This window comes from Suillus discolor, assembly GCF_016758755.1.
Source record: "Suillus discolor strain FC423 chromosome Unknown F5147scaffold_15, whole genome shotgun sequence".
NCBI lineage: Eukaryota > Fungi > Basidiomycota > Agaricomycetes > Boletales > Suillaceae > Suillus > Suillus discolor.
In genome coordinates this window covers 277,237-300,722 of record NW_024541262.1, presented here as the reverse complement: position 1 = coordinate 300,722, position 23,486 = coordinate 277,237, and the positions used below count along the sequence as shown (strand labels likewise).

Sequence of the window (23,486 nt, the reverse complement as noted above, 5' to 3'; positions counted from 1 at the left end):
TGCTTGCTCGTAATGGGCCGTTGTGTACTTATCCTTTGGCATGATTTCTGTTAAGATGAGTCGATACATATCATACAACAAGTTTTTCCGCTCGCCAGGATTGCGATTCACGACAGCATTGAAACAGTCCGTTGGGGATAAGCCAGGAAGGTCTTCCGTAATATATTCGCATGCAAGACGTGCCCACTCAAAAAGTCCATCAGCTTTCGCAGCGAGGTCTGCAAACTCTTGGCGCCCAAAACAAGGCAGACCTTTTAGCTTGTCAGATACAAAAGCATGGATGTCGGACCCAGCTACTTCTGCTGGAATCTTGTCCATGGACAAGGGTAGAATATGACAAGCACCTTCAAACTCCTTTTCGATGTTATAAAGTGGGCGAGAGGTGACGAGAATACGAAAGTTGGAAGGGAGTTCGGTGATTTCGGGAAGTCCTTTCTCCTGAAGTCTACCGGCAAGTATGCGGAGGAGGTTGCGCCGTGTCTCCACTCCACCACTCTCATCTAGTGCTTCGATCACAATCAAGACGGGCCCCACACTTGACGCAGAGAACTTCTTTAGCGGTTCCATGAGAAGCTTGCGCCACTGCTGGATAATGTCCGTCGTATTCTTGAGTGAGTTTGCATTCTTGACTACGTCCGCTAACGCTCGTTTCATTCCCGGATCACGATCAGCAAGATCGCGCGCGATGGTGGAGAAAATCTTTTCATGACAACAGTCTGCTTCTCTATGCCGATCGAAACAAAAACATGAACCAAGGCCTCCCGTTTCTTCGAACCAGTTGGCAATCGTGTGCGCGATGGCTGATTTGCCCTTGCCTGCAGGGCCGGATAGCCACATTACGCGCGGAACAGAATCTCCGCTGCTGTTGATCCACTCGGTGATTTGGGACAGAATCTCCATGCGAGTTCCTGACAGACATTGTTTCGCAGTATCTAGTCCCGCGCCCGCAGCATAAGTCATGCCGCTGAGATCGAGTGTTTCACCTTTAAGGGTATGAGTAGATTCCTCACCCGCAAACTGGACAAATATAGCGACGTCGCGATGAGCTTGATCCCGAAATTGTTGCATAAGTTTATCCAAGGCGTTGTTGTACCGTGCGATGATATCATCCGTTTCCGCAACGATGTTTTTACCAACTCTTTTCCCTATTATTATAGTAAGCATAAGATTCATGTGCGAATGCAATAGTCCGACGACTCACAGAAGCTCTTCGTCTCCAAGTAATCCCTGATGAAACGGGCACACTCGAGAGTCTGCTGAGCGATCTTTCCGATGACATCATGCATCGATTCAACCTTGGAAAGATTGTCATCTTGGGTAATGAAGCCATAAACTTCATCTAATTTCTGGAGAAGGCGATGCACCGATTCATCGCGTTCCGCTTGAGCAAGAACAATCTGCAAGGAACCATAACTTCTGAGCAGGAGACAGATCTCCGGGAAACATAAAACGTACTTTAGCTGCAGCAGAAAGTATGCCCAACGCCATCTTTGCGTATGGATGTACCTATAGCCTGATTAGTTCGCTACCAACTAAGGAGGGCAGTCCATACATTTGCGATCTTCTCAATGACAGTGTCAAAAATTTTCAGGGGTTGGAGGTAATTGGTCTGGAAATCATCTGCAGCAGTGAGACCTGCTGGGGCATTGTTGGCGGCGGAGGTCACAGACTGCGCAGGTCCTCTGAGTGTTTTCATGTGTTCTGAAGCCTCGTGGGCACCCTGAAGTTCGGCATCAACTGATTTGGAACCAATGCCTTCCTCTACGCCAGAGGGGATGTCGAGAACCTGCGCGACCAACAAAATTTAGAGACAAAAACCATAGAATGTGATTCGAGTACCTTCGAAGCAGGTTCTCCGGATGTGCCTTGGTTGACGCAGCCACTAGGACTTTCAGCTGTGGTGGGATGTGGATGTGACGTGTCCTAGGCCGCCTCTGATAAAAAAACTTGAACTGGATTATGATTTCGAACACCTACCCTGACATTCTGATTCGACGAAGCAGCCTGAAGTTCGACATTCTGAATCGCAGGGGTACGGTTACGGGAACACTTGAAACGTTTCTGCACGATGTCAGTCATATTCAGAATCAGGAAACCCAGTAGTCTACTTACAGAAAGTTTCTTGGTGACGCCTTTCGCAAATTTCCGCACAGCCTGCTTGACTTGACTACGGGGTTGGCTCTGGACGAAGAAAGTGTCAGAAGTAGCGATGAATTTCATGAGCGCTAATCCACAGTGCGTAAGCCTTTGAGACTACATACCGAGCTTTCATGAACAGTTGCTTCGCAGGTTTCTGGAGGAGGATCTGGTCTATGGTCTCCCGAGTCACACATCACGAATAGTTGATTACTGCGAGCGAAGTGAGGGTGCAAGAAGTAGGTGGGAGAAAGGAGAGACCTCTAGCATGAGCCGAATACCCTTGACCAAAGCATGGACAACACGTTGACTAAATTCTTGAAGCGCTAATCATGATTAGGCTCATCGCCGAAGGAATAAGGAAGCATAAAGCTTTGGAGGGGCAATGCCATAGATCTAGCCAAACCTATCACAGAAACGATGGATGCTGATCGAAATGCATATGAACAATGATAGTGCACGATTGATTCACGAGCGTGCTACACAAGGTAAATACATATACAAGCGATCAAGATCCTTGTTCCACATTCAGAACTTTTCAGGGCAGGTAAGTAGTACTACTCACTGTCATCAATTATTAGAGTCTCTTGTCATAGGTACCGTCACGACCGATGATCACCAACGACGGCAGTTATAGTTCAAGTTGTTACACAGACTCGGAAACTTTCGAGCATGACTCTGCTTAGTAAGCATTCAAGTCTACTTTTTAGCGCTCACGTGAAGCCAAGAAGTTAGAACCAAGCGTTCCAGAATATTTTGACCAGTGGAACGTCCGACCCATCTGTCCCAGCAGTCTAATACAGCATACCCTAAACAAACAATTCGATGGCCGGTCTGTGCAGTGTGTACAAGTTTGTGCAGACTTCAAGCAATAGCTGAGTATGACAGAGTTCGAAAACGCCAGAGATCAAACTCACAGTCACGGCAGTGCACAACCGCCAGTCGGGATTAATATCTTTGCTTAGGTCGCATAGACTTGTACCTAGACCGGCCAGAAATCTGATATTCAAGTCGTCGGCAGCGTTGGGTAATCATATCTTGAACACCAATGAACAGCACTGAGGACCCTCTGACCAGACTTTGCATATCCGCACGACCTTATGGCTCCGAGTGTTCTGCACTGACGTAGTTTCGATGATGGGAGCTCCAGCAAGGTAATGCAACTCGAGAGTCGATTGCTAGTGTGCCAACTCTGATTTGATTGTGGAGGTGAGCTTGAAACCTTTGTAATCGAAATGGTGACTGTGCCCTCTTACAGCAGTGGGAGCGTCGTTTTATTCACAGTTGATTAGTTTCGGCGCGTGAAGAAATTTTGCGCCGGACGCTGGTGCGCAATACATTTGGCTAAAAACATCAATCACAATTATGCGGCAGCAAGTGGGATTAGTATTGCTGTCCATTGGAGGTATGGTGCGTAGTACGTACGTACATCCGTCTTGACAGCTGTTCTCCCCCCTGGCAGGATCCGTCCATAATTATCGGCAGCCGTTGGTACTGGTTGCAGTGTTGTTTGAACGCTGACCCCGTTACCATATCTTCTGGAATGCATGCACAACACTCCTTATTATTGGTTTTGCCCGAGTGCGCGTGGGGCTCTATTTAGACCCGTGTGATCACCACAGTTGACACACGATTATACCGGAAGCTTGATTATCATCATTGAAAAGCACATGGTCTCAAGAGTACACCAGTGCAGTGGAGATTCAGCGGAGATAAGTACATTGATGCTTTGTCCGGTACAATGGTCTTCGGGGTACTTGTTTCACCTGCTGTCACTCTTACAACTCAAACCACTTGCTGTTCGTCCCATCCGAATCCTCCCAGCATCACGCCTTCGTGATTGCTATCATTAGCTGTTTACTGTATGGTTAGATCGACAGCGCTTGGCGCTTGGCCGGAGATTGATCACACACGAGCCAACTTTATGCCTCCCGAAACAGCAAAGATCCAACATTGACCTACCAACTGCATTGGGGACAATCGTCTCCGATACGATCATTCTAAAATCCATCACTGTCCTCGTGGTCGATATGTAGATAAGTTGTGTACAGTATTTGTAGACCGTTGAATTCAGGTTTCTCCTGTGATCTCAGTTTGAATGTCGCAAATGTATGCTGGGATTGACTGAGTTGTTATGTCATCACACATTGCAACTAATAAGTAACAGATCATGGTCCGTGTAGTATAAGGTAACAAAATACTTGTGCGGTTGATGATGATATTTCTCAAACCTTTGAAACACGCATGACAATAACCAATCTAACATCAAGCTGTTGGGAGGACATATGTAGATTGGGGTCGAGACCCAAGTCCACTCTGCATGTCCAATTAGACAGATTATCGCCGAGATGTGACACTCACTCACCTCTTCATAAATTTTCTCTATCCATTCCATATTTGCAATGGAGTCCTCGGGCTCACCCAGGTTTGTGGTGTTCGGCCCTTAACCTTGTCTACAAAAGCTTCCAGCTGGTACCTGTAGGTGGACCACCACTCCTCTCCTTTACCACCCTCGAACGTGTATACCCTCTCGGTCCTCGGAACGTCACCGTCAGGTCTCACAGTGATAGAATGGTAAATCACAGGCATCACGAAGTTGAACACATCGATAGAGCCACGTTCACAAACTGCGTGGACGGAAATTTCCGGCCAGTGAGGGATAAAGCCCCATCGGGGAGGGACGGCAAAGTCGCATTTGATAGTGGACCTCACTGGCTCCTCGCTAGGCTTCGAGGAAGCAAAAGTGAGATTGGCAGTGGTGCCTGTATCAATACGTGGATCTCTTGGGTACCGTACCGCGGTTGCGGATATCACCGCAGTAGGGTTGCTTGATGCAAGATAACGAACACAGCTTAATGGATAACCTTGTAAGATCATGTTAGAAGGGCTCATCGCAGGAGAAAGGGAAGCTGACATCCGCAATCCATCATCGCACCACCACCAAGATCGTATTTCATCCGAATATCATCATCGTTGCCAACCACACCCTTCGGGAGCGTAAGAGTTGCATTTACTTCCTTGATAGCGCCCAGTTCGCCATTGTCAATGATGGCCCTGACACGTTGAATAGCAGGGTGAAACCTGATATACGTCAAGACGGTGCTTTGTTACGATCAGAAAGACACTTACCTATAGTGGAATGCCTCAAGAAGAACGAGCCCCTTCTGGTCCGCGAGAGAAAACATGCGCCTCGTTTCTTCGGCGGTATTACCACTGGGCTTCTCCAAGAGCACATGCTTTCCGGCAGCAAGAGCCTTCATTGTCCATTCGTAATGTAAACCATTAGGCAGCTAGCGGGCCCTTAGTCACAGAAACTTCGCACGCAACGGTATTCAATTGGCACGCACGGGGTTATAGACCATGTCTACCGCGGGGTCATCGAGAAGGTCTGTCATGCAGCAGTAAACAAAAAGGGCGCCACTCTATCAACATACTGTCTAGCTTACCTTGGTATCCATCTTTCCCTCCATACCACTTCTTGAAACCATGCTTCTTCGCGAAATTCTCGGCGCGACTGATGTCCCGCGCTGCGACAGCATAAAGTTCTACCTCCGGATGGCTTTTCGCAGGCAGAACAAGAGCAGGAGGAGCAATTGCGGCTGCCCCTAGAATACCAATTTTCAGGGGAGGAGAAGCATCGTTATCTGCCACGTTGGGTGGGTGAGGTGGACTAATGAAAGCCTGCGATAAAAATAGTGAGATAGTACGGCCTAGTCCTAGTATGATCTGTACTGGAAACCGACTTACCGCATAAACGCGCTTGAACACACCAAAGATGGAGAACATGATAGGCAAGTGTTGCAATGTAAGGTCACGGTGAGAACGTCCGGTACTGTTTCCGACTCCCGAGTCTGGTCAAGGCTGTGACACAGTCTTTCTCAGAATCAAAATTCACATCTAATCAGTACGAGTCTTCAAAATATTCAATGATGACTGATTAAACCTTCAGAGCGAAAGCGAACTTGAAAGAAGAACCGAATTTACATAAGATAATTAATCGTTTCATCATGAATTATATAGGGGCTATTGATGGTTGTTTGTAAGTAGAACTATTAATGTCAGAACGCTAGCCAGAGTGCCAAGGCAAGGTCAAGACTGTTGTGCACTTTGGGGCAACCAGTGGAACATTGGTGTCCTATGATGCCCTAGTGACGTGTCCTGTGATGCTCCGAGTTCATAGCATACGGAGGAACGAGGGAAATGCGTGGTTTCGGGTGCAGTACGTGACGCAGACTTAGTCCTGCCTTTGGAATCCTTCACTTTGTTCCACACCACGACGTAGTACAAACCTTGTCTCTCTTAGCTCGCCATGGCTAGTGACGTGTCCTGTGATGCTCCGAGTCCCCAGTGTCGGTTGTCTTGTACTTATTCTAGTACGCAGCACATCTGTCTTATATAGTACCTTCAAAGTAATGCACTCTCCTTTTGAATACTATACTAAGAGTACAGTTGTGTTAACTTGTGCATCACTCAACGACTTGACAGTGATGGCATCATTAACATTGTTCGAATTCACTGGCAGAGTGCGCCAAGGAGAGAACAGGTGAAAGCACTCCAACGGAGCAAGAGACATCAAGCTAGGGGCAATGGCTGGGAAACGCCACAAGCTACTAACGAACAACTCATCGTCAGTGTGGGGGTCCCTATAGGGTCGCCGATCTGCAATTTGCCAATTGATATTTGTTTAGGCCCGTATACCGCACATATTACTTAGACACATTGATGACGTCGCCGTTTGATTTGCAGTTAGACCTATGCATCGATCAGATGACGAGGTAACCGAGACTCCATCACTAGCACTTACGCCTATTCGTGAAACCTAATAACTTAACTGCCAAAGCCTCAGGCCTTAAGCAGTAACTGCGAGGTACCGTCTGCGGGATTCTATTGAATAGGACAGCCTGAATGGGCTCATTTGACAAGTGCAGCATAGATCACGATGCACTAGTGTGGAGAACCCTGTCATTAAGTCCGGTGGTATGGTAAGCATGTCAATATTGGTTAGTGCGTCTGTTGTTCTGATTAGCGGTGGCACCTTGAGCGTCATGACCTTCAGATTCTACAGTACTTGTACGTATCTTGCTACAGGCCAAAGTTCATTGGCGGTGGTGATCGGCAGGCCGTTCCTTGATACCGAAAGATATCAATAGACACGAGGCTTTTTGAGCGCAAGCCCCGTACAGGTCTTGAGTGGGAGTGTCTTTGAATTGTGGTCGGTATTACTCTCTGAAGGCCGTAGCGAAAGATCACATACCGATATCACAATTAAGCCGTGAGCCGACGTAGATGTGATCTGAGAGGTGATGTCAAGCACCGACAAACGGGAGGCCGTGCGTGTGATTTGGGGCCGGGTTGGTGCAAGGTTCGTCCGAGCCTGGACCAGTTCATGGTGGTTTGTGAATCAGGCTCGATCCCTATTGAGGGAGCTTGCACCGAAGCTAACAGTGGAATGCAGTCAGCATCTCCACGGGCCAACGCTCTATGACAGTAGCCAATAACAGGAACCGCATTTAAGATGAACCCCCGATGCCGAAGAGTCATCCTGCTCGCATGTGATGACGTTTAATGACGCCTGCCAATGCCGAATTGTCCAGGTTATTGATATGGACTTGTTCTAAAGTTGATGTGATAAGTTAAGTATACAAGATCAGTGCTAATTTTGAAAATATCTCATTTAGCCCTAGCGTGTCAAACATGCTGCCTCGAGGATAACAAACAGGCTTACAAATACAGAGTGCCTTTTCTAACATGATCAGATCAGAATGAAAAACCATCGAGAACGTCTATTCAAAGACGTTCCGTGCCGAACCCCTTGCAAATCCGTACTCACGATCTAATACTTCTACTAGTGAAAGGAGTGATAGAGCTAAAACAACTTTATCAATACAGCCAATCATACGCGTCGCATTGCTCACCATGGGATTTAATGTCCATCAAACTTGTCACCCCAATATTAAGCAGAAGCAAATACGTAGCTCATTATCAACTATCACCGGCCGGATGTTCCTCCGAGACGTCCGCGCACTTGTTCTACTGCGCGATACATGTCTGCTGCCGACGATTGTGGAAGACCAAAAAGCTGTAAGATCTGCGGAATGGCTTTGCGAGTAAGTAATAGCCGTTGGGAGGTCTTGTGTACGTTAGATACATCAGGCTGTGATGAAGAAGCTGTCGGATCATGAGACGGGTGGCCGTTATTCACGTTTGGAGAATTTGGTGGTAATGAAGCCGCGGATCGGAGAGGGGGAGCCGTCGGCGAACGCAAACTTTCAATGTTCGATAAGGATGGGACGTAAGAAGTGTAGAGTTGATCAAGTGCTGCGCTTGGCTCTGGCGTGATCAACCCCTGATCTAAAAGGGACGACAGGTATTGCGAAGTTCTATATGCTGTATAGGGTGGTCAGAGCTGTCCACAAGAAGAAACGAAAAGAAAGGCCATTCCGTCTCAAAAAAAGACTGCACCGACCTCTGTAATGTGACCAAGATCTCCATACACAGAAGAAGAATGGCAGGTTGGGTATGACGGCTATAACCATATATAAATTCAAAAGAAGGTCGGAGGTGTGAGAAAACACGTTACTCGGTAACGCGTCGCGACCGGAAGACTCACGGACAATGATGAAGGGGGCCGTAAGTGGTGCAATTGCCATCCACATCCAAAATCCTTTGCGATGCCGGGGCTCCCGACTGGTTAGAAGCGTGCGGAGGTGCACAATTGAGGGATGCGACACTTCATTCACACCCGTGGGTGGTAGCGAAGCGTAAATGGATGGTGGATAAATGAGGGGTATCTATCAGGCAAGGTCAATACACGCTCGGATAGAGAGTCATTCATCTTACTCGCAAGGCCTCCGTCGGACTTTGCTTCTCCGAAAAATTTACCTCATTTGCTTTTCGTGTTACATCTGCATGAGTAATCGATGGCCCTAAAGAAGGGTCAACGCCTTTCAGGGCTAGCTCCTCGAAGTCTATGCGATCGATGATGCGTTCGCCAAACTCATAAGTTCGCAACTAGATGACCGAGATATTTAAAAATGACGGCCGGACGCAATATTTCAGGGAAAATGACTTGCCTTCCAACTGCCTTCAGGTGCCTTTCCAAAACCAGCCCAAAGGTCGGCAGCTTTTATGGACGCCCACTTCACCGCTCGCTTTATACCAGACTGATCTTGGATTTTAACACTGTTGCCTTGAGAGAGGTCAAAGTGGTAGAAAATAAGCATGCGGTTGGGGTTAAAAATTGCGTGTGGCTTCAGGCCATGATCAGGTGGAATATTTGGGCGAGAAAGAGGCAAAGCAATGATACGCATTGTACGCATCGCTTTAGGAAGAGCAGACATGATCCTAAAAGCAAGAATACTCAGAACTAGTAGTGAGGTCTGGGACAGCAGCAACTAGTACCTCCGAAGGTTGGTAGTGGACCACGTGACATGTGGCAGCGAGGAATCAGGAATGAACGCGACTTGCATCGTGAATGTGATCAGTGCTGTCCACCATGAATTCTCCTGATCCAGATTCTCCGATCTCAACTGATTCATCTGATTCACCTCCACCTGATGACTTCCAGTTCGCAGCAAGTGGCCCGAGCGCCCGCGATTCTCATACATCGTTCCTCCATTCCGCTACGACTCAAATATTAGGAAACATCTCGTCGGTGATGCCTAGCCCTGGATCTAAGCGCCGCCTGCCTGGCGGCTCTTCCTTCGATGGTCCTTCACGGAGAGATCCAAAGACGAGGAGACGAGAGGATGCAATGAGCATGGGGGGAAATTCCCGCAGAATGACTGAAAGCCAAAATCAAAATGCGGGAGGAAGTAACGTTGGAATGACTGCGAATAATGCCTGGGGGTCGAAAAGCGAGCACGGAAACAGACGTGATAAGGAAGATCTTGTTGATGTTTTAATGGCGGAACAACTTAGAAAAGGTCAGTCAGCCATGATTGCACGTTTGCTGATACTCAATCTGACAATCTGACTATTGTCGTATACTGTTACTTATAGAATTTGGAGATCCGTTCTTGGAGACAGCCATTAAAAGCCTGAGCTGATTGATGCACTACACTATCTAAGTCGTTGGTGAGGGATAATTCTTGCCTGAAGTTTCTACTGTTAACCTCTATCATCACGTCAAATAGCCAGTTGTATCATTGTCGTTCTCGTATTGGACCAACGGGAACGTCTTTTGAGCGCACGAAGTGACATCTCTGAATTGTTCTCGTTCTTTGATAGCGCGGAACTTGCATGATTCTCTTCCATATCAGCCCGCGGCAACAAATGTAAGATGAACTCCCTATGTTGTAAATCTTCCGACCAGGGTAGATTGTATATCGAATGTGCAAGTTTGTAACATCGGACCGACAATTCAATCTTGACTATTCAAATTCATGTATGAAGAACCTCGTTCCAATAGATCATGCGGTACTCGCGCCACCATACAATACGCATTGGTTAACACTCCCTGAAGTGGGGCTAGTACTGCCGGAATCTCTGACTATACACCGACGGGCAAACCAGCTCAATTTGCCCTCTTGGATCGAGAGAAACAAGAAGTTCGCGTGTTTGTTAGTAAAAAAACAAATTCAAATATATGTTCTTCGAAGCTTCGGGTTGGTAGGCCCTATGTTGGATCCTATTGTTCCATTTGAGTGCGGGGGGACTTCTTATCGCAGGAGTTTGCGCCAACGTTGCTTGCGAAGTAGGTGATTGGGTTCATCGTCAAGAAAGGGGCTCTGGAACTGTCCGTCGAGGCACACCCATCTTCCCGGGCCTTGGCTCGGAACTTTCACCCTCAGGCGTCAGCGTCAATGTATATACTAATATTAATTAGAGGTCCTGCTGGTTAACTGGCATGGTTCGGCTCTGAGGTTAGTCATCGAAGAAGTGTCAATAACTCAATAACAAACCGAATTATTTGTTTTTAGAAAATGTAGACAGTGGGGTCCAAGTGCTAATTTAAGACCATAAGTTCTATGAGACTGCAAAATGTTTCCAGAGTGAAGGGTTTACTTGACTCGTCCGCGGTATAAGCTGGGCTGGTTCGATACATCGCGGCCGTATGGCGTATATGGTCGCAGATTGCGCAACTGAACGTTAACCTCCGCCACATATGCGATAGGGTTACGATAGCATAGATCTCAATATTCGGGATCGAGAGAATAGACGCTCCGAACACGCTTTCATTTGAACGGTAAATTAAACCAGACATTCTAGATGAATGAGAGAATTAAAGGTTAGCGTAAATAACTCTGGGATGCAAAGATGGTTAGATCAAGACCATTCAGATGAATCAGATCCGTTTATCGAGTCGGCAAACACGCACAAATTTGTCAGGCCATGCATCCTTTGTCGACTGTTCCTCATTAAACATCCCAAAGTCCAACATCTTGCTAGTATTCGAACCTTGCTGTAGGGGATCCAGATGGGCCACTGCCAGTCACTGGCTGGTCTACCTGAAACCGATCGTCGCGAGTGGTGATGGTCGGCCGGCTTATTCGAAGCAATATCAGATGGGTCTCTCTTGAAACAAAATCGCCGTCTTCCATAATTTGCACGCTTGTTTGACAAATCGTTCGCAAGTGTCCTGAGAGCTTTAAGTGTCTTGTACATCGCATCGCACGGAAGCAAAGTTGGGATGAGAACATTCAAACTCCGCGAATTGGTAAAACAGTGTACGGTACATGTACGTTAAGGTCACACTTCATCCTGGTTGCTTTGCAAAGACATACACCAATCGTACCAATCCTGATCTTACGAGCGGAATGGCATCCAGTGGTTTCCTGCGCATGATGTCTATGTCCCTAGTCATGGGAGCTGCGTCCTTTGGGGCTGGCCTCGTACCGCTGTCGTTGTCAATGACTAGTATGCACTACGCTTTGTACTTGGATTAAGCGTCATTATAATTCGCAGAAAGTCACTTGGCGAAATTGTCTACCTTGAGTACTGGATTACTCATTGGTGCTGCACTTGGCGTCATTATTCCCGAGTGCGTCTTGATATCTTTTCCTGCACAGTTCCTGCCCTAAGTTAAAGTATTGACAGAGGTGTAGCAAGCACGATCGCCGGCGACCCTGAACCAGAATCGTACTCTCACAAGATCGCGTTGTGCATACTTTTGGGGTTTGCGTTCATGTTCCTCGTGGAGGAGTATATATCCCCACATGCTCGACCGCTGCCTCTGGAGATTCGCCACGAAGTAGAAGATGTCCACTTTGATATCACGCTTGATGAGCTTGAGCGTGAGGAGGGTATGACACTACCCGGTTCACACGCGTCTACTTGGCAAATGTTGCGACATGCACCTTCCTCGAGCTTACAACGCGCATACCCACTGTCATTAGGACTTACAGTGCATGCTTTAGTCGATGGATACGCATTAGGCGTGTCGTCTCTTGAGACACGATCGGGTGCTTTATCTTTCGTTGTTTTCTTGGCTATCATAATACATAAGGGTACGCCTGATGGCTTTCTATTACTCATTCATCCTGCTGACCACAGACAACAGCACCCACGGCGTTAGCTCTAACATCCTCCCTCTTGGAAACATCCCTTTCTCCTTCAGAGTGCAAAAGACACTTGCTACTTTTCAGTCTCGCTACGCCAGTTAGCGCCATCCTCTCTTATATATTGTACACCCACACCGGTGATGGAAATAACCTGTCGGTTGGAACGCCCTTACTATTTAGCGTAAGATCCATTAGTCTCTTACCGTCAATTGGTACTGATGACTTGATGCGCCACAGGGAGGTACCTTTCTCTATGTAGCGACAGTAGTGAAGTCGCCTTCAGAAGCCACACTTTCATCCACTCAAGAAACCATCACCAAAACGTCACGAACGCTTCTCCTGTTGCTGGGAATGTTTTTCCCATTTATAATTAGTGCAATGCTGGGCCATGGTCATTAATGCCGTTGCATGTCTGAGATAAATTTAAAGAATACACGTTAATGGTCACTAGGACTAGATGCTGCCTAGACGCGGAATTTATAGGGTTTAGTTACATCCCAGGTTGATCCCAATCATCCCAGGCCTCAGGGTAGAAAGGTCAACATGTGTTTGAATTGCCTGAGCGGCCAGCTTCATTGTTCACTTCTCTCATGTCGGACGACAGTCATGATTCTCAGTCTGATGATAAAGAATCACCGCCACTAAAACGAGCCCGCCATAATGACCAGTCTTTCGAAGCCACAAAAGTCAATCAATCATCTGTTCCTTCCACCATGAACACTAGTTTGCCTCCATTGTCGTTATCAATTCTCGGTGTCGAGCCTCTTGATGAATTCATTCGAGAGATCGCTGATTTCGTTCACCATATGATCGTGACGAGACCTGTTTATCCAGATGCAAAAATCGAGGTAGAAGCAAAGCTTGGTGTCCTGAGGGACCGCACAAGTGGGCAGCGGCTGGTATTGCCAGTTCTTGTGGAGACAAGTATGTTCACCAAGTCGTTCGTGATCCTTGCCTGACAATCGGTAGTCTTGATCCCGAACTTGAATGAGGTTGACGTTCGATTCGAATCCAATATGTCTCTTGTCAGCTCCGTTTCATGTAGTCCTTCAACTATAGCTCACGCGATCATTTGGAACGGCAGAACCAGCACAGGCACTTCAATAACATGCTCAACGATCTGAAACGAATATCATCTCAACCGTCTCACCCGACTTCTCCCCTGGAGTATACCCATGTCAAAGTGGTCGATTCCTTCTATCTATCCGAGGATCGAGAAAAAATACGCGTTACTCGCGAGGAGAAGAGTAATACCGTTCTTGAAATAACACGCAAAATAAGGCTTGGGGACCTCAACATATTTAGTCCCAAGAGGGCGGCGGATTGGAGGGTCAGCGTGTCGCTCGAAGTTCCAGGTATGCTTGTATGCATTCTATCAGGTAGTCGATGATGACGATTACTCGATAGTTCCCCATCCCGTTGGATCTCCAACCCACATACGACGGAAAGATAGGATATGCTACTCTCATGAGGAGTTCAACATCGACCTGACCCAAGTCCATTCCAGTAACAATACGACATCTAATCCACCGGTACCGGTATGATGTCCTTTGAATTGTCGTGGATACGATACTAAAATATCTCCACGAAGCCTCAAGTTTTTCATGAGTTGGAGGTGGAGATCGCTCGCTCAGCATTGCTGCTTTCGACTGCTTCCAAACGCGGGGATCCAAATGCGTCAGAAATTGACCGCAACGCGTTTGATGAGCTTATTCGATCGTTTGTCAATAACGCCAGAATACTGGTGAAGAACGCGAACGATGGCTGGCACACGTAACTACATTTGAGTTACTCTTCAGAAGCTATAAATAAGTAATATTCGAGCATTCCGAATTACGAGCGCTAGTGACTACTACTATGTGATAGTAGTTGGTTTCCAATGTCGCTCACGTTTCAAGTCCTCGACTCCCATTTTCACACCAAAATGAACGCAATGTCAAGCTAGGCCATATGCTTATACCACATACATTATTTGCAAACGTCCAACTTCTACTTGATCAGTATCACATGACGCGCAGTCGAGAAGTGCATACCCCGCTCTACCGTCATCGTTTGTTATGAATTTCTTTTAGTACTCAGCGGGGTGAATCAGCACGCCCTCAGGCTATGTCTCTGACATTTGAAACTACACACAATCCTCGAGCCTTAAATATATACCGATCCGTACTGTCTCAGGACGGGTTAGGGTTTGAACGAACTTACATTCACGATGTGACATGTTATGAGTTGCTGCAACAGATTGAAATGTCGCAGTTATTGAACACGAAGATCCCACGGACACTCTCCAAAGCTCAGGAAAGCAAAGTTAACTAACCCTAACTAGGAGACTCTCATGGATATCACGTGTAGTGCCGGATCAATTGAGGCGGTTAGAGGTTGATTCAGGCAAACGGGGCAGTTTGACAGCATTATGCGACGAGAAGGACAAAACTATTTGAGGCCTCGGTCGAATACCCGAGATGTCGAGTAGATGCGAAAGTAAGCACAGCGTTCTCGTAGACAGTTTGACAGATGGTAACTTGTGTTCGACAAAACCCTCCTTCCCAGGCCTACTAGCGTGAGAGTACAACAGTAAGATGATAATGCAATGTCCCAGACTAACTGAAAAGATTCAAACCGGTATCAGTGCAATCACAATCCAACAACTTCGACCAGGTCTCCATCATCTAGATCTGCCTCTCCGATTTCCATGTCATCTGCCATCTTGTCACCGTCAACCATTAGCTGAGGCATCGCTTGTGCTGTCTGCTTGTCCTTTGAAGAAGAAATAGGATATTGATCGGATAGACCGGCTGCCTTGAGAAACGCTTTCACGATGGCTCCACACGTTGTTGTAGGTCGGACTGTAAGATTAACGTTTTCCTCGGTAGCCGCGGATCTGAGTACAAGTTTGAGTTTGTCACCGCCAGTGGACTCGGCTTCCGACTCTGAGTCTGATTCCCTTTCCGGAGACGGTGAATTCTTTGAGGACTGAGCGGCTTTTGGAGCCTGTTGATGGCGTTGAGCACGTACGTAATCCCAAGTTGTTTGATCACATGCTTCTATTAAAGATGTTCAGTTTCACGTCCCCGCGCACCGAGAATAACGCACCGAGCTCTCCTTCTGCCCAAATTCGAAGACTATGAGGTGTGCCTGAAGCAAACAAACGCTTTCCATCATGACTAACGACAAGATGGTCTACCAAGACAGCGGCCAAGTCTGCTAACTCCTCAAACAAGTACTGGAATGTGTCATGCTAACAAAGAGTTAGTATCATTAGCGGTGCCACTCATTGCCAAAGGCACCCACTCTTTTCATTTTAAAGTTCCAAACATCCTTTGCACCAGCTATATTCAGTGGATGAGGCTGCCATCGAACCTTGATGATAACTATCTCAGGGCCGCCTCCTTGTTCTGGCGTGTTCTTGGTTGTTACAGCCCTTATACGAACTTCCTCGGCAATTTTTGCAAGCTCTGGATTCAAGTCAGAAGTGTCCGTTGGGTCATCAGGAATTTCAATTGGTGACGGGGCCCGACGTGGTGCAACAGCAAGCGCTTGTCTGGTAAATATTAATCTTCGTGAGTGACACAAGCTTCGCCCGATGTGGTTTAACACAACCTGACCAATGCCCTTGCATTATTGAGTTGGTGTATGGGAAGTTGCGGGGGCGGCGTAATAGATTTCGAGCGGCTACGGTCTCTTTTTCGTTTTCGGGGGGGCGAATCGTTACATGAGATCCTTGGTGTGTGCTCCGTAATTTCAAAATCGTCTTCTTCGTTATCTGAAGAAAGGCTACGGAGGAGCTATCAATACAACCGATCCGCCGACCATGATGGTATTCGTGTACTATGCCGAGGTACTCTGACAGCACGAGATATAGCAACGAACTAGAGAGACACACGCACAGAGTAACTATGTCCACCGTTTGCCACCGAGGTAATTCATGCTGTTTATTTGATTTCTTCTTGCGATGCCTCGGGGTAGATTCCGGTTCAGTCTGTTCACCCCAATCGAGGTCGTCATCGTCAGCTTTGTCGGACGGAGTGTCTGAGCATCGGATTTCAGGGTGAGATCGATGTGATGACATATGAGAGCAGACACACCCTTTGTCATTGCCCGAAGCTTGTTCCAGTATTGAGAGGTTCTTCCGCGATTACGCAAGAATATAGCATCTTCGTCATCTAACTTGTTCCCTGCAATAGGATTTTGCGTTGTGCTCGTAGAAGAGGATGGTTGCACTGGAGACGGTGTTGAATTTGGGTCGACTGTTGTCGACGATGCAGCCTTGGGCTTTGCCACTGGACGTGGCCTTGGACGCGGACGCGCTGTAGACATGATGAAAGTAGATAGCGTGGGAAGATTCTGCTGGCTTGCCCTGTGCAGTGTGGTCACTCTTCCATTCAATTCGCAAACTCCTTGTCAATAATGTTCAAAAAACCCAAGTCAAAGCTGACTCCAAGGGGCAGGGAGAAGTCACCTGAAGACATATCACAAACAACATCTGGGAATGGAGACACCGTCGAAGAGTCGCCAATAGCTCTCGCGTCTAGACTCAAGAACAAAGTCAAACGCACTAAGCCCAAATCTACGCTCAGTTTCGGTGGTGACGAGGAGGTTCGTGTTTTCACTTCATACACTGTCAAATTCTTGCTTACCACTTAAGGCGCCAGGCAGGAGATGGGGAAGTCTTTCAATTGAAGAAATCAAGTCTTAGTCAAAAGTTGTCTCTGAACGCGCATCCTGCGTATGTTCATATCTGTACTGCTGTAGAATTCGGTTTGCTCATGAGATCTATTAGGAATGTGTTGCCTGTCTCGCTTGACCAAGCTACTATCACTCCCCGTTCTAATGGGGCACCCGTATATGACCAGGCGTACCTCTCACAGCTGAAAGCAAGCACGCCTTCGTCGCGACGTGCCACAGTCGCTGAAGATTATGATGCAGACGTTTCGATGGACCCGGGTGAAACTAGCACAGAGGTCACTGAGATCGCTGGTAAGATCTTGCTTAGGTGCCTTGTTCACTATCTGATGACGTGCAGATGATGTTGACACAGTGATTCCTTCGGAATCGTCTATACTATCAGCTAGACAAAGACGAGAACGTATACGGACTCATGGTACAGAAGATGATTTTATATCTCTTTCTGTCACGAAACGTGATACCGTACCGCAGGGTCCACATCCAGAAAGTCGATTGATGCGTGAAGAGGATGAGCTTGGAGAAGGAGACGACGGTATGTCATTTTTCGGCCTTCCTGCATCAGTCTGACAAAGGACAGAGTACGCGGAGTATACCAGCGCTCAAGAGCGCATTGCACTTGGCAAGAAGTCGAAAAAACTTGAAGCTTCGAAACGCAAGGATGCTATGCAAGAGATGATCGCAGATGCGTATGTATAAGAATTTTGCTGTGGATTTGACTAATATTGTGAAAACAGCGATGAGGAAGACGAGGAGACCATGGAGTGGGAAAGAGAACAGTTACGGAGAGGTGGTACATTCCCAACCTCTCATGAGGTATCTCCCGCAAAACAGGTCTACAAGCCTGCCGCAAGTGAGACTTATGTCCTTCTGGAATTGTCGTTGACTAACTGGAGCCTTTGGATAAGTTCCCACATCGACTGCGATACCATCTCTTGGACCGGCAATGGACCGCCTGTCTCAGTCTTTGACCACGATGACTACGTCGCACACAACAAATGTGAAGGCAACAGCATCATTGGTCGATGAACGAGAACAATTGGATGTCCGTGAATCAGAGCTACGCGAGATGATTGCCAAAGCTGAAGCAAAAAGGTCGTGGTTCGCTGCATTCAAGGAATGGGTCGAAAGTGTGGCCACATTTCTCGATGAGAAGGTTAGTATCATCCTATCTCACATCAAGCAAAATCTCACGGATGCTTAGTTTCCGAAGCTGGAGAAGCTTGAGGATGAATTTGTTTCAATACTCAAAGAACGCTCTGGAATGATTGCTCAGCGACGCGAAGCGGACAACCAAGATGATCTATCTTTGATTTTCGGTTCTCTTTTGGTGGCCACAGATCAATCTGAAGAGGTGGATGATTTAGGGCGCATTCTACCTCGAGCAAACCCTGTTACTGTACGCCGTGAGCGACAGGCCGCGCGAATAGCCCGTCGACTTCATCGTGGGCGTGGACGTGCAACCAGGGCCATCATAACGCAACTGGACCGAGAGGAGGGCTACTCAACGGACTCCTCTTTACCCCCATCAGACGCCATAGATTATCAAAGTGCTATGGAAAGAATAGCCAATGATGGGCATGGTTTGTTATCTGATGTGAATGCAGCAGAGTTCAGAGATCCGAGTTTGGGGTTGGCTAAGTGGTTTAGTGGATGGCGTAGACGCTTTAGTGATAGCTATACTGGTGCATGGGGTGGGCTTGGACTCGTCGGTGCTTGGGAGTTCTGGGTGCGGCTAGAACTTCTTGGATGGAACCCCTTCGAGGTGTGTTGATTTGTCTATGCCATGAGGCGCTAATCTACCATAAGTGTCAGAATTCGCACACCTTGGATGAATTTTCATGGTGTGCTTCACTACACGAGTACTGTGGAGATAATGATGATCCAGAGTCGGATACAGGCCCGAATGATGACTTGGTTTCCGCCATGATTTCCACGGACAGTCGTGCCCCTTCATCTGCAAGGTAGTCGAGGCAGGCGCGCTTGACTCATACTCGGCATTGGATACCCGCAATATGATAAACTTGGCAGAGCAAGTGGAGGCTTCCATCGGACACGACAACCCCAAATTCCAGGTGACTACTCATGGTCACCACGAACGAGTTGTTATTCTGACGCAATTATCTAGATGATATTAAAATCGGTGTTTTCCGTTTTCGAACGCTCTGTATCAGCATCAGAGTCCCTGATAGCTCCCTTTGTTGCACTCAACTGCCCCGTTTTCGATCCAGATGCCATTGCCGCCCGTCGGCGTCTACTTTGCCACGCGTCAAAGTTTTTGGATACCCTTATTCAATGGCGCAAGTATACTGGTGAAAAATTGGGCATTGACGATCTTTGCATCCGACATATGAACAATGTAGTTTTACCGATTGCCGAAAGCGGATGGGAGGTTGGAGGAGAGGAAATAACTCGAAAGGTGATTGACGAAATGTCGCATATTTGCGTGGCTAACTCTACATTTCTAGATGATTGCCATAATGCCATACCAAGTAATACGCGCACTGAAAGCGCCATTAAATTCTTTGGCGTCTTGAGTTAACAGTTGTTCTTATGGTGATATTCAAGCAGGGTATGTAATTGCCTCAAGTTATCCCTTTGTTTCTCTCCGAGTAGTCCCCGCTGTATGGCGAGGATAGTGCAGGGTACCTCCTACGTAATCACACTATCACCGCTCGGCGCTCGGAAGACCAATATGAAGCCAAATGACTGTTGTGCAAAGCCTCTGCGGCTTCTATACGCATGAACGGTTCGTTCCGCTGTCAGACACTTGCGCCGTTGTAGCATTTCCCACTGTCATGCGCCTCCATGATCGCGCCATGGTTTTTGTCAAATATCCCATTTCTAGCCGCTGACTGCAGATCTACCACAGATTCGACAGAATGAATAATTTTTCTGCTTGGAAGATACGTCTTGTGTTACGTGCTTTACCTCGTCGGAATACATAATATTTGAATCGTGTGCGGTAACTGGGTAACTGCCGCAGAATTCGTGAGTTTTACTCAAATTAATTGAAGCCGACAAATGAATGCACGAGTCCGGCTCTGTTTTATGCGATATGAATGTTTATCTTTTGCACTGTGGAATCTTTTCTGGTTGGTTTCGATGCAGGATCAGTCGCTATCTCTCATCGGGGTCCTCTGGGAGAGTGCGGTACGCGTGCCCTTCTTGATGACTGTTTTGGACGTTTTTGGTTGCCTCTGCTTTCACCATGCCATTCGCAATTCACGGACCACACACCGAAAGCGACAACTCCATGGCAGTGGAGGCTTCTGTCCAGGAATTTCCCGTCTCCCCTTATACGTGACCATCCTATTCAAACCTATTTTAACCGATAAAGAACTCTCGAAGAAGTTGCAACGTGACTCGGTGCGTTCGAACCTTTTCGAAGATTGATGAGATCATCATGAGATTCTTGATGAAAATCAAATTGGGATTTAAACTGATGGACGAACTTAGACCGGCTCGATTTGTTTCCACTTCGAATTGGTTCAGTTGATGGGAAGGACCCGGGACGATGTTCACGCTGTTGCGATAATAATAGCAGAACCCTGTTTGTTCATCTCCCTGCATGGTATAGTGCGGTATGAATGCTTTTTGCCGACCGTTTTGTCGATGCAAAGCACACACGGTTGTGCTAGTCCGAGAATTAAAAAATGTACGTTACGTTGCCTTACAGCTAATTTGTGCGTTCTGATTGGCTGACAGGTCCGAATATGTATTAAGCAAAACTAATATGCATGTATAATGTGTGTATAATCTTTCCGCAGGTTGGTTCATCCATTACGCTCACATCCGGAGTCCCGGTTGGGCTATGTACGTGATACTCATCATAGGTGATAACAACAGGTAACTATAAAACGGGCAGTTGCCAAACCCTGTTCCACAAGAGCTTTAGCACTTTGTCCTTCCTTTTTCTCAGCACAAGATGACGGGTATCATCGAAAAGCCTCGTCATTCCGAGACGTCGAACAACTCTTATTCCACTCGACCCAACGATATGAACGTCCTAGGAGTCGTTGACTTCGCTGACTGTGATCAATGCTCTCCGTACCCCAACCGATGGTCAAGCATCAGGTAGTACCTACCTGTCCGCAAAATATTGACAATAGCTGACTGGACCTGTTGCAGGGAGCACATCTCCGCACCGGCAGCCGAGTTCATGGGTGCCTTCATTCTATGCTTGCTTGGCTGTGGTGGCAATTGCCAGGCAAATCTCTCTGCCAATAAAAGTGTATCTGCAAGCCCGGCGGGGGTGAGTTCAAGGCATCGAAAGTGATGGATGGACTGAAACTAATTGGTGTTTGTTCAAAGAATGCTGTCACATCCAACCTCTCTTGGGCCATTGGTGAGCGAACCTTCATCTTTGTATGTCGACGTCTTCCTTACAAGCTGGTCAGGACTGTCCCTTGGTGTATGGATCTCTGCAAACTACTCAGGTGGTCACGTGAACCCTGCGGTGGGTATCCCTCGATATTTTGCATGTAACTATTTGTGCTGACTCCTAGTAAGGTCACCTTAGCATTTGCTACTGTCCGCGGTTTCCCCTGGAAAAAAGTTCCCATCTACATCCTTGCGCAAGTCCTGGGCGCCTTATGTGGGGCAGGTGTAGTCTACGCTACTTACTTCAATGCGATCGACATCGTCGAAGGGGGCTCAAATATTCGTACAATTGCGGTATCTGGTAATCTGTTTGGGACCTACGCGGTAGGTTTAGACCTTTGACATGATTTCCTTCGGCTCAAGTGTATCTAGGCCGACTATCTTCCTTCAGTCTCCGCCTTCTTCGCTGAAGTGAGTAACTAGCGGTCTTCAATTGAACACACACTGATAACCCAATGTAGTTTATAGGGTCTGCCATGCTCCTTACCGGAGTTTTCATGTTCACGGATAAAAGAAATGGTCCTTTGCCTCCTGGTGTTCTTCCTGTTGGAATATTTTTTGTAATCCTTGGCATCAGTTCGGCTCTTGGCATGGATACTGGAGCAGCCCTTAATCCTGCCCGTGACCTAGGGCCCCGTATCCTTACCGCCATGGTTGGGTACGGTGGCGCAGTCTTCACCTTCAGGAACCAAGTATTGGCTCTGGTGCCCTATCCTCGGTCCAATTTTTGGCATGATTGTGGCTGCGTTCTTCTATGATTCTATGCTCTACAGGGGTTTAGAAAGTGTTACAAACAGGCCGTGCGTTTTATTAATGTTTCTGTATAACGCCAATACTAACTTGTTGATATGTAGGAGTGAACAGGCTGAAAGACATCACCTGCACTCGTGCGCTCGCACCAAACGTAATGGAGTTGCAGAAACAGTTTGATGATATTGATGATTGGATAACACTCGTAATGACACTGGTAGCTCGGACATGTTTTTGATGACCCTCTACGTATGATCTCCATCATTGCATGGGTTTTTTTTTGTATTTTAAGTAAAGTCCCACCGATAAGTTGGAATTTACGTAGACAAGACGTATTAGAATGATGTTCAAATTTAAGCGCTTAGGCACGCGACACCCAAGTTTCGAGTTGAAGGCTTTTCGTTTATTCGTTGTTTCGCACAATGTCATTACTTTGTCTTTTTGTTCCCATCGTTTGACACAAAGCACCGCCCAACGTACTGGAAAGAGCTGTCTGCCAGATTGTGACGGACTCGACTTGGCTACGACTCTGGCATCCGAATTAATAACCCCTGTGACGTTGATTTGTATACTCGCGAGTGTGTAGAAGCCGGGCCTTCCGAGATGACTACTTGTTCTAGTTCCCTGTTAGACGAAGGAAAATAACGTCATCCCAGGTCGCAAACCTTGAGCTTCAGGTATTAGCAAACTGACAGGGAAATCGAAGCCCATGTCAGAAGCGTCCAGCAGAGCGCCATCGAGTCTGACCACTTCCTTAGCGCCTGCTGCAGGCGCCCGTCTCCTAAGATAAGGGTCTGTTAGCTGGGCCAGAGGGAGGCTAGTAGAGCGGGGTGGGGCTAGCGGTTTCGAGCCTGCGAAAGCTCTCGTCAAGGGGCTGTCGCTACCTCTCGTTCCGTTTAGGATGACTACTACTGAGCCTAGGCCCTATGTACCTAGTAGGAGACTAGGAGTACAGGTCCTGTCGCACGACTGCAACCACGAAACGAATTGGCCAGCTGCGTCCAGTAACGATGCCACCGGCAGGGTAGTTTACGG

General features: G+C 47.3%; 10 protein-coding genes across 10 annotated transcripts; 6 read left to right on the top strand and 4 right to left on the bottom strand.

The window, feature by feature from the left end:
• Positions 1-1,169: 1,169 nt before the first annotated feature.
• On the bottom strand, positions 1,170-2,336 carry F5147DRAFT_792167 (uncharacterized protein; the record flags this gene model as incomplete). Its single annotated transcript, XM_041443090.1, has 7 exons — positions 1,170-1,397; positions 1,456-1,506; positions 1,553-1,786; positions 1,840-1,923; positions 1,978-2,061; positions 2,113-2,181; positions 2,262-2,336. 7 exons carry the CDS (start codon positions 2,331-2,333, stop codon positions 1,170-1,172), a joined length of 822 nt encoding a protein of 273 aa, XP_041295234.1.
• Positions 2,337-4,367: 2,031 nt separating this feature from the next.
• F5147DRAFT_684570 (NAD(P)-binding protein) lies at positions 4,368-6,098 on the bottom strand. Its single transcript, XM_041436614.1, has 8 exons — positions 5,884-6,098; positions 5,583-5,817; positions 5,484-5,524; positions 5,266-5,426; positions 5,051-5,217; positions 4,558-5,000; positions 4,502-4,516; positions 4,368-4,452 (listed from the first exon to the last, which is right to left on the bottom strand). The coding sequence occupies exons 1-8, from the start codon at positions 5,920-5,922 to the stop codon at positions 4,402-4,404; spliced, it is 1,152 nt and encodes a 383-aa protein (XP_041295233.1). The 5' UTR covers positions 5,923-6,098; the 3' UTR covers positions 4,368-4,401.
• A 58-nt stretch (positions 6,099-6,156) lies between these two features.
• Positions 6,157-6,771, top strand: F5147DRAFT_684569 (uncharacterized protein). Its single transcript, XM_041436613.1, has 2 exons — positions 6,157-6,281; positions 6,450-6,771. The coding sequence occupies exon 2, from the start codon at positions 6,468-6,470 to the stop codon at positions 6,681-6,683; it is 216 nt and encodes a 71-aa protein (XP_041295232.1). The 5' UTR covers positions 6,157-6,281; positions 6,450-6,467; the 3' UTR covers positions 6,684-6,771.
• Positions 6,772-7,741: 970 nt separating this feature from the next.
• F5147DRAFT_684564 (mitochondrial K+-H+ exchange-related-domain-containing protein) lies at positions 7,742-9,538 on the bottom strand. The gene is made up of 6 exons (XM_041436612.1): positions 9,210-9,538; positions 8,977-9,147; positions 8,747-8,927; positions 8,603-8,662; positions 8,052-8,523; positions 7,742-8,002 (listed from the first exon to the last, which is right to left on the bottom strand). The coding sequence occupies exons 1-5, from the start codon at positions 9,474-9,476 to the stop codon at positions 8,126-8,128; spliced, it is 1,077 nt and encodes a 358-aa protein (XP_041295231.1). The 5' UTR covers positions 9,477-9,538; the 3' UTR covers positions 7,742-8,002; positions 8,052-8,125.
• A 67-nt stretch (positions 9,539-9,605) lies between these two features.
• F5147DRAFT_632532 (uncharacterized protein) lies at positions 9,606-10,651 on the top strand. The gene is made up of 2 exons (XM_041432826.1): positions 9,606-10,061; positions 10,138-10,651. The coding sequence occupies exons 1-2, from the start codon at positions 9,632-9,634 to the stop codon at positions 10,182-10,184; spliced, it is 477 nt and encodes a 158-aa protein (XP_041295230.1). The 5' UTR covers positions 9,606-9,631; the 3' UTR covers positions 10,185-10,651.
• A 1,179-nt stretch (positions 10,652-11,830) lies between these two features.
• F5147DRAFT_684557 (Zinc/iron permease) lies at positions 11,831-13,207 on the top strand. Its single transcript, XM_041436611.1, has 5 exons — positions 11,831-11,994; positions 12,043-12,118; positions 12,175-12,584; positions 12,638-12,819; positions 12,876-13,207. Exons 1-5 carry the CDS (start codon positions 11,895-11,897, stop codon positions 13,035-13,037), a joined length of 930 nt encoding a protein of 309 aa, XP_041295229.1. The 5' UTR covers positions 11,831-11,894; the 3' UTR covers positions 13,038-13,207.
• On the top strand, positions 13,208-14,652 carry F5147DRAFT_684555 (CYTH-like domain-containing protein). Its single transcript, XM_041436610.1, has 5 exons — positions 13,208-13,562; positions 13,608-13,663; positions 13,723-13,993; positions 14,046-14,176; positions 14,230-14,652. The coding sequence occupies exons 1-5, from the start codon at positions 13,229-13,231 to the stop codon at positions 14,413-14,415; spliced, it is 978 nt and encodes a 325-aa protein (XP_041295228.1). The 5' UTR covers positions 13,208-13,228; the 3' UTR covers positions 14,416-14,652.
• A 368-nt stretch (positions 14,653-15,020) lies between these two features.
• F5147DRAFT_684553 (uncharacterized protein) lies at positions 15,021-16,970 on the bottom strand. Its single transcript, XM_041436609.1, has 6 exons — positions 16,721-16,970; positions 16,523-16,664; positions 16,236-16,409; positions 15,927-16,176; positions 15,729-15,873; positions 15,021-15,679 (listed from the first exon to the last, which is right to left on the bottom strand). The coding sequence occupies exons 1-6, from the start codon at positions 16,950-16,952 to the stop codon at positions 15,270-15,272; spliced, it is 1,353 nt and encodes a 450-aa protein (XP_041295227.1). The 5' UTR covers positions 16,953-16,970; the 3' UTR covers positions 15,021-15,269.
• A 26-nt stretch (positions 16,971-16,996) lies between these two features.
• Positions 16,997-20,223, top strand: F5147DRAFT_684551 (GCFC-domain-containing protein). The gene is made up of 13 exons (XM_041436608.1): positions 16,997-17,231; positions 17,288-17,361; positions 17,416-17,612; positions 17,659-17,853; positions 17,899-18,007; positions 18,056-18,171; positions 18,227-18,474; positions 18,523-19,083; positions 19,134-19,235; positions 19,262-19,393; positions 19,447-19,737; positions 19,787-20,067; positions 20,191-20,223. The coding sequence occupies exons 1-12, from the start codon at positions 17,043-17,045 to the stop codon at positions 19,853-19,855; spliced, it is 2,283 nt and encodes a 760-aa protein (XP_041295226.1). The 5' UTR covers positions 16,997-17,042; the 3' UTR covers positions 19,856-20,067; positions 20,191-20,223.
• A 900-nt stretch (positions 20,224-21,123) lies between these two features.
• F5147DRAFT_684542 (major intrinsic protein superfamily membrane channel protein) lies at positions 21,124-22,872 on the top strand. The gene is made up of 9 exons (XM_041436607.1): positions 21,124-21,395; positions 21,450-21,573; positions 21,633-21,666; positions 21,719-21,777; positions 21,831-22,025; positions 22,074-22,112; positions 22,163-22,372; positions 22,395-22,501; positions 22,556-22,872. Exons 1-9 carry the CDS (start codon positions 21,247-21,249, stop codon positions 22,629-22,631), a joined length of 993 nt encoding a protein of 330 aa, XP_041295225.1. The 5' UTR covers positions 21,124-21,246; the 3' UTR covers positions 22,632-22,872.
• The last annotated feature ends 614 nt before the right edge of the window (positions 22,873-23,486 follow it).